The sequence below is a fragment of the Cetorhinus maximus genome, chromosome 23, assembly GCF_964194155.1.
Source record: "Cetorhinus maximus chromosome 23, sCetMax3.hap1.1, whole genome shotgun sequence".
In the NCBI taxonomy this organism is placed as follows: Eukaryota; Metazoa; Chordata; class Chondrichthyes; order Lamniformes; family Cetorhinidae; genus Cetorhinus; species Cetorhinus maximus.
Genome location: NC_135901.1, coordinates 268,711 through 278,409, shown reverse-complemented (window position 1 = coordinate 278,409; position 9,699 = coordinate 268,711). Strand labels below are relative to the sequence as shown.

General features: G+C 42.4%; 1 gene segment (V, D, J or C); it reads right to left on the bottom strand.

Moving 5' to 3' along the window:
* Positions 1-966: 966 nt before the first annotated feature.
* LOC144697573 (Ig heavy chain V region-like) lies at positions 967-1,652 on the bottom strand. The segment is given in 2 exon segments: positions 967-1,431; positions 1,560-1,652. Coding segments are annotated over 2 exon segments (495 nt in total).
* Positions 1,653-9,699: the final 8,047 nt, after the last annotated feature.

The window sequence follows — 9,699 nt, the reverse complement described above, 5'->3', positions numbered from 1 at the left end:
GATGAATCTTCACGAAATTATATTTGCGTTTGTGGATATCTTTAGCTATTCATCAATGATCCTCATGTTTTATAATTCACAGAATAACAAATGCACATGTTATTGAATTCACCAATTGATGAATGGATAATTATCACAGCTTTTCCATCTTAAACCATGTTTTTTGGACAGTGCTGGACAGAAATAATACTTCACTGTAAATATAGCAGGATTGTAAAAGCGAGCACTGACCCAGGCAGACTCATTTAGTGCTGAGGGGTTTTTGTATTGACAGTAACTGCTGTGCCATCCAGTTATCACAGTGAGACACACCATGTCAAATACTGCGGCAGACTGTTCACTGTAAAATACAGAGATTTAATCTCACTGCCCTTTCCAAAAACCTGATCCCGACTCGCCTAAGAATGAATCAGTGAGATATTTCAGCCTGTGCTGGTCATTATATTTATAAATGTGATTGGAGTTCTTTAAAAGCCTCTGTGCAGATTTAGCGTGTCCGTAAACACAAACAAAGCGGAAGACTTTTATACATTTTTACAAACCAATATTACTTATACCCATTATTTTATTTAGCTCCCATTTTCTTTGACTTTTCCTGTTGTGATCGTGATCACCAATTTGAACAAACTCCTTCTGAGGTTTTTGTATGAGGATGTCGCTGTGCACAGCACTGTGACCCGCTGTAGTATCACAGTGAAATACACCCGCACAAAAACTGCACCCACTCTCTGTTCAGTGCTGCCTCTCAATATTCAATTCAAATAGACGTTTACTTCTGATCCAGTTTAGTATTTATGCAGCAATTTATAAAACCCAATGAGCAGTGACCCCCTCCAAGTATCAGACATATTAAAATGAACATTATATCCAGGTCTGTAATTGCGGAAACTGTTAACAGTAAATATAAACACAGCCAAAAGCTCAGCCCATTATATCAATTGGTTTGTTAGGTTTTACTGTTAAATTTGCTGTTTTACTTTTGTCAGAAGCGACTTGTTGTCGGGTTCTGATCATTACAGTTAATATTACATTTAAAACAAGTACTGACCGTCAGGTTATGATAGAAGTTGTTGAGTCCCTCTCGATCTGTTCTTGTTCGGGTCCAGCCCTGGTTCCTCTCGCTGTGGTCTCTTGCACAGTAATAGATGGCGGTGTCTTCAGTCTTCAGGTTCGTCATGTCCAAGGAGAAGATGTTCCTTGAAGTGTCTTTGGACGCAGTAAATCGATTCTTAATTGCTGGGGCATAGCCGTTGTTTGATGAACTATAGTAGTAAACCAGCCACTCCAGCCCCTGCCCGGGAAACTGTCGGACCCAGTGCATGTAGTAGCTGCCAAGATCGAAGCCGCTGGTTTTACAGGTCAGTCTCAGGGTGCCTCCGGGACGCCCGGTCTCTGCCTCTGGCTGAGTCAACACAACATCTGACTTGACACCTGTAAAAATATATCAAAAACCCCGAGGATTAATCCTGGTGAAGTGATTCCTGACTCTGTAACATTCCAGAGAGAGACTAACACTGAGACAGTAACAGTGAGAGACTTGGACAATAAAAACTACTCACCGGATAAGAAAGTCAGCAACAAACTGAGAGAAATCGCCGACCTCATCCTTCTGGTCACTTGGGGAAAATGGTTCTGTCCAGAACTCAGTGAACAAACCAGCTCCCGGACTGTCGGATTCCGACCCCAGTGAGCGGCATTTAAATACCCGGCAGAAGGGGGCGGGTTTCCAGGCGCCGCCTGTTGATTCCCTGGTGGAGGCGGCGACTGGATCCACGCCCCACCTTCCACATCCCCAACAGAATGGACTCAGATATTTACAATAGGTTATTGTTAAGAGTGGACATTTTACCTGTATCGGGATATTTGGCTGAATGGATTCATTGTAATGTCTCCCGGGATTCTAATGGTGAAATTCTAGTTGAGGATCAGTTCATAACAATGACTAATTTAAATGTAAATTAAGTCCATTTATTTCTACACTACTTCACAGCGGGTTGAATCTAAAAAAATAAGTTATATTAACAGGGACTGTCAGCCTGTTTTGCAGCAACTCCGGGTCTCTATCTCATTACAGTAATAAAGTATCATTAGTCATAGGAATTATTATTGATTTATGTAACTAAATGCGGGGGATGAACAAAGTGATATTATCTAAAAAAATGGGTGGCTATGGCCATACAGTTTGGGTCCAGAGATAAGAAGAAACCCCTCACATTATACAATGTCCCTCCTTGCATTTCTCGAATTGCTCCTGACCCGAAGACAGCCCTGTGAAAATTAGCGGTAAAAGAAGCCCGCCTGCCTGATAATTAAACAGTAAGTTTACAGAGAAACGTAAAATTTACTTTTGACGGAGAAGTTAATGGATCAGAACGGACACGGAGGTCAGTAAAGTTATCCTTCAGCATCCAAATCATTGCAGATAATTCTATTGGCCACCGGCTGTCGACCATTCACTGGTATTAGGAACACAGGATATCAGGACTTTGGGGCATATTACACAATATCACAAGAATAAATGTTTTATCTTCCACTGAAGCGGGTCAGGAACTGGTCATTTCTCCATTTATTGGCAGCTATGAGAGGGACTGTTAAATAATCGAGATCAGTACAAATTAAACTGTACAGTACACGATGCTAATCAAGAATAAGAGGCGCCTCAGGTTAAATGAGGTGCACAATTCGGAGAATATTCAAGGAATTCCTGCGGGTTTAAGGCAATTCAACAATTTTCATTCAATTTAATTTATTTTTAATTTTTGCCATTGACTGGGACATTGGGACCATCAAGATCGATCTCTCGCACTTCATGAAGTTCTTTAATAATTGGAATGCTCTTTACTTAGAAATAATATAAATTAACTAGTATATGGTCAATTTAATATTTTCTGATCGTGTTTAATCTCAGTGAACACGGCACTCATTAAAATATTTCCTTGGATGAAATGCCATTTAAAATGTGTATTCCATGTGTGACTGAAAGCAATATTGTTTGAATTGCTGAATGCCATTTTGTTCATACATATCCAGGCTAATCTGTCCCGCACAGTATTTGGCAGCAAGCCAGCCGGGTGCAGTCAGGGAGGCTCGAATGTCCAATGTTATTTACAGGAAGCATCTGCGGGTTTGTGCAGTAAATGAAAGATCTGTTTCCTCAGTACTGACCGCTTGGCTGCAAGCCAACTTCAAACCCTTAACATTGTCAACAAGGCCTATTTATAACAAATCTACCCAGCAACAACACTGGAGTCAGTTTTATTTTTCTAAACTGTGAGCCTATGTGAACTGTTCCAATCTCCCAGGAAAGAAAAGTTATCCAGCTTTTCTGACACCCTGTTAGCATCAATGGCTCATTGGAGGATCTCTCCAACACATCATAATATTGTGATGGATGGATGGATGGATAGAAAGAATTACAGACAGACTATCAGAGAGGACTCAGAGAGCGGATACATTTTGAAATAGAAAAACATGTGTGTTTGTGTGATTTTTTGGCCCCTTTACCCTTTCACGGGATGTGAGAGCCACTGGCAAGGCCATCATTTGTTGCCTTTCCCTAATTGCTTTTGAGCTGAGTGTCTTGCTGGGCCATTTCAGAGGGCAGCTAGAGTCCACCATATTGCTGTGGATCTGGAGTAGCACGTAGGCCAGACAAGGTACAGTGGCAGATTTCCTTTCCTAAAGGACATTAGTGAATCAGGTGACTTTTTTCCACAATCGATGATAGTTTCATAGTTCCCTTCAATTGGACCAGTTTTCAATCCCAGGTTTCTAATTGAATTTAAATTCCACCAGCTGCCATGGTGGGATTTGAATTCATGTCCCCAGGTGAATAGCTTGGGTCTCTGGGTTACTACAATTAATACAACACCACCATCTGTCAAAGAAAGGAGGGATGACTGCAGTGATGCAGGAATGAATATTTTGATTAAGGAATCAGTGAATGCATTGATCGATGTATCCATAGATGTTGGTCTCCATTCTCATCTTTGTGCTTGACCACTTCATATCTTGAAGCTGGTCCTGTATTTCATTTGTGTCAGTCTAATATCTTCAGTCCTTCCACATTTTCTGGATGAATTCCATCCCCTGGCTATCGGGAACTAACGAGCTGAACGTCACCAAGAGAAGGCTGGAAATATCCCTGCGCTACTGGTGATTCTCCCCTGCTGATGGTGAATCATCATCTTTAAGACAGAAAGCGGGTACATAATTCGGATTAGGGTGGAAGATTGTAATACTTGGAAATTGTGGTCCTTTCATGTACAACAAAACATTCAACATGTCCTCACCCAAATAAATGAAGGTTACAGACTAAACATTATTACTGTGGAAACAGAAATAGTGTGAAACTCAATGGAGGGCCGCAAATGTTTCATTACCGTCCAGACGAGGGAAATAACAAATCTGGATTTAAATATTTATCAACTAACATCAAGTCCAGGTAGCTTTATTCATACCATCACTTTACAAATCCTCACACACTCCAGTTCCATATCAGGAGTTTCTGTGTGATGATGAGGTGATTACTTGTCAATAAAGCGCAGATGCTGCTGGGTAGCTGCTCATTATCCTCGGTTTGATTTAATTCCATTTCCCACTGAATTCTGGGACAGATGTGATTCATTGCTGACAGAATGGTCAATGTGATCTCAATCAATGTTAATGATATTACATGAACCGCAATTACATTTTGTATGAAATAAAATACTGAAAATAATTGGTTCGTGCAATTATTTATCTTTGTGAATGGATGATAATTGATGAAAATAATTATTTGCCTTTGTGAATGGATGGTAATTGGTGAATATAATTATTTATCTTCATGAATTGATGCCAATTGGTGAATATAATTATTTATCTTTGTGAATTGATCGTAATTCGTGAATATAATTATTTACCTTCGTGAATTGATAATAATTGGTACATATAATTATGTATCTTTCTCAGCCTTTACGACCTTATCCTCCTCTGCTGTAAGATAAGATCCGTTCTGCAGGAGATGAATAACATAATAATCATCGCACTATCTGAAAACAAAGCCGACAGGTGAGACTGCAACAACTACAGGAATATCTCACTCATAGAGTCACGAGGAAGGCCTTTGCTCGGGTCATACTTTAAAGACTTCGTCGATTCGCAGGTCGAAGCACAGTGTGGTGTTGATGTCGGAAGGTATACTCTGGACATGATCTGCTCCATACGCTCGACACCGTCAGTAGAACAGGACTCTGCAAGATTTTGGGGAAAATTGGCTGCCCACCAAAGCTCCTCAGTCCGATTCACTCCTTGCATGAAAACATGCCCTGCACTGTACAGATTGATGATTCCACTTCCGGCAGATTCGGAGTGAAGAATGGAGTGAAACAGGCCATGTCTCCTAGTCCCACTCTGTTTGACATCTTCTTCCCCATGCTGCTGATCTTTGCCTTCCCTGTAGATATGGAAGGAGTCTACTGTCACACTTGGTCAGACCGCAAGCCGCACAATCTAGAAGACAGATAGCGAAGAAAAAAACACATTGAATCCTGATCAAAGAATTGCTCGAAGCTGATAACTTTGTCATCAAACCGGAAACTCGTCCACAAAGACTGATGAACTGACTCTCCCATGCCTGTAACTTGTTCTCCCTGACTATAAACATGAAGGAAACCCTGGTCATGGGACAAGGTGTTGCATTTCCGTCATTGATCACACTAAATAACACCAGGATGGAAGTAAATTCCGCTTCCTGGGTTCCACGGTGACAGGCAGCCTGTTCCTTGCTTCAGAACTTGATACCCACATGTGGAAAGCAGCTGCCACCTTTGGCTGATTCATGAAACTCCCCTGGAATAACGTCAAACTGATCCTTAGGGCCAACCTGATGGTTTATAAGGCTTGTGTTCTCAGCACCTTGCTGTATGGCTGTGTAATATGGACGACTTACAGTTATCAAGAAAAGAAGCTCCACAATTTCCATGTTCGCTGCCTGATGCATATTATGGGTATGTACAGGCAGGATAAAGTCACGAATGCAGTGGTACTGTCAAAGGCAAATCTCCCAAGACTAGGGGGTCATGAAACAGAGATGGTGCTGTTGGCTTGGGAACGTCCGCAGGATGGAAGATGGTCACTTACACAAGGACTTTCTGTTTGGTGAGGGAGCTGGAGCCAGACAACCAGTGGGACGCCCAAAGCTCCACTTCAAGGATGCTTGAAGTGAAGGCCCTAAATATCGATTATCAGAACTGAGTGTAACTAACAGATGACTGAGGAAAATGGCGACACCTCCTGTGGGTTGGCGTGAACCACCACGATGTCCAATGGCTACAGCGGTTTGGCAATAGAGGCCATCGCTGGAAAAAAACAACCCACAACCACATTTTGCACCTTCATGTGCAGCACTTCCAGCAGAACCTGCCTCACAACAATTGGCCCCCCTCAGCCATCAGCACATCTGAAATGGATTTGTTTCCATTGTGTGTCTGTGACCTTTCATAGATGGAAGTTTTTCCAGGATCTTCGTGAAATTCAGTTGCAAACAATATGATCTGCTTCTCCCTCTCTCTCTCTCTCTTTCTCCCTCACACACACACAGACCAAAATGGCATCTTCTGCTTCAACTTAAGTTCCCACCTTGACTTCCTGGGAGGCTCCATATCTCTGAACTATTGAAGAAAATGACCCTAACCGTTTTTCAGGTGGTATCATGAACCAATAAACTCTCCCCAACACTATGTTTGTTGAGGTGGACATTAAAGTCCCCGCCGTCTCTATGCAGCGCCCTGGTCAACATCCCTCCCTTTAATCAAGATGAACAAAGAGACATCACCAGGAATTGGGCCGTTTTACTCTGGTGCTGACTTTAACGTGCACTAATCAACCACGTTCATCTGCAATTAGTTGAATTTTGTTAAATTTTGACACCTCTCGCAGAAGGCGATGTAGTATTTCATCTTGAGAAATGGATTCTTGATACAATAATGTCAAAGGTCGAACCTGACAGCGAAATTTTCACAGGAGCTGCAATTGCAAAGTGTGGCCAGCAGATGGATTTGAAATCTTGAAGGATACATTCTATGAAGCAGGGATTGTCTCAATTAACACTGCACTGGACCCTGTCTCTGTCTTTTTAATTTGGACTCCATCTATTTTTATGTTAGACCAAACACTGCCTCTGTTTAGCTTTCACTGTACGCTGTTTCAATTAATACTGCACCAGTCAATACCAATACTCATATCACATATTCTCGGAGATCCCACATCCAACGGATTGGATTTTACCTCTGCAGTCCTGTCACATCCAGTCGTTAATGGTGGTGGGCAATTAAACAAATAACAGGAGAATGGGGCTCCACAAAATTGTGGGTCTGGAGTTATATGTATGGGAAGCTGTGGTGCAGTTGTATTCTCACTGGGCCAGTAATTTGCTTGGGGTCTGTGTTTGAATCCCACCACGGCAGATGATGAAATTTGAATTCAAATATCTGATGATGACCATGAAAACATTGCCGTAAAAACCCATCTGGTTCACACTAATGCCGTCTGGTCTGAACTGCATGTGACTCCAGACCCACAGCAATGTAGTTGACTCTTAAATAGCCTAACAAGCCACACTGTTCTCAAGGGCAATTAGGGATGGGCATTAAATGCTGGCCTAGCCAGTGCTGCCCACATTCCCATGAGCGAAGAAAATAAATATATTCCAGACTGGGTAAGTACGGCAGATTTTCTTTCCTAAAGGGCACCGGTGACCAGATGGATGTTTAATATAATCGATTATAGTTTCATGGTCTCCCTTATTGAGACGAGCTTTCAATTCCATATTTATTAATTGAATTTGCATTCCACTTGCTGCCATAATGGGATTCAAACTCCTATCCCCAGGGAAAAGGCCTGGATCTCTGGGTCACTAATCCAGTGACTCTCCCACTGCACGATCGCCCCTCCCATGTTATACAGGATCCTGGTTCTGTTATTAATTTCCTGGGAATTACTTTATTTCTATTGTGCTGGATCAGGCCTCTGTTTGTATTAAAATAGACCCCATCTCGTTAATGTTCCACTAGAAGCCATCTCAGTTTGTATTGCACTGGACCCTGTCTCCATTTATATTACATCAAACCCTGTCTTTGTTTATATTAAACGAGGCCCTGTCTCTTTTCATATTATATTAGATCTTGACTATGACTATATTTCCCAAACCTGATCATTTTAACTATGGCGCTAGACCACGTCTATGAAGAAGAATCACACGGACTCGAAACATTAACTTTGTTTCTCTCTCCACAGATGCTGTCAGGCCTGCTGAGTTTGTCCGCATTTTCTGTTTTTATTTCAGATTTCCAGCATCCACAGTGTTTTGCTTTAATCTATGCCTCTGTTTCAATTATGGCTGTGTTACTCCATGTTTTTGTGAGATGAGAGATAATATTATAAATAAAAATGTTAGGCTAGAAATCGGTATATCGCAATAGCCTGAAACGGGCGGTAACAGATTGGCCGTATATGCTACGCAGCACTTGATATTCATTTTCAGCGCAGTCAGCAGAATTAGATTTCAGATATCCCTGCTTTTCCAGCGCCAAAGACCAATTTCTCACCTATAGAGTTGTATGTGTAGGAGGATGCAGGGCATTGTGCTCCCATGTGCTTGTTGCCCTTGTTATTCTGGGAGCTGGAGGTCACAGGTATGGAAGGTGCTGTTGAAGAGGCCTTGGCGAGTTACTGCAGAGCATCTTGTGGATGGTACACATTGCAGCCACTGTGTGTCGGTGGTGTAGGGAGTGAATATTTAACTCCGGGATGAGGTGCCTATCAAGGGGTTGATTTCCCCTGGTTGGCGTGGAGATTTTGAGTGTTGCTGCAGCTACATTCGTCCAGGAAAGTAAACAACTTCCAACAGACACCTGACTTGCAGATTTGCAGATGGTGGAAAGGCTTCGGGGAGCCCGGAGTTGAGTTATTCACCACAGAATCCCCAGCCTCTGACCTACTCTTGTAGCCACAGTATTTATATGGCTGGTGCAGTTCAGTTTATGTTCAGTGGCACCTACACGACGTTGATGGTGGGTTTCAGCGGAGGGAATGCCTTTTGAGCTTTGAGGAGAGATGATTGGTTTCTTTATTGTTAGAGTTGGTCATTGCCTGGCACTTGTGTGTTGCTCATATCACTTGCAACTTATCAGCTGAAAGATGAATTTTGTCCAGTTTGGGATACAACAATAAGGACGGTTTCATTATCTGAGAGGTCATAAATGGAACTGAACGCTGTGTAAATATGAGCGAACATCCCCACTCCTCACCTAGTGATGAAGGGAAGTTCATTCATGAAGCAGCTGAAGATGTTTGGGCCAAGGACACTTCTTTGAGGGACTCCTCGAACGATGTCCTGGTGCTGAGATCATTGGTCTCCAAGAAGCACAACATCTTCATACGCGCTCGGTGTGACTCCAAGCAATGGAGAGACTTCCCCCTGATTCCCATTGACGTGCCTCTTCCCAAGGCTTCTTGATGCCACACTCAGTCAAACACTGCTTTGACACTAAGTACTAAAGCACTCACACATAATGTCTGGAAGTTTGCTCTCCCGTCCATGTTCAGACCAAGTTTACAATGAGATTTGAAGCTGGCTGATCCGGGTGGATCCAGCCTGAGTTTTGGTGAGCAAGTCGGCTACACCTTCCATAACTTTACTGATCATCGAGAGTAGACTGA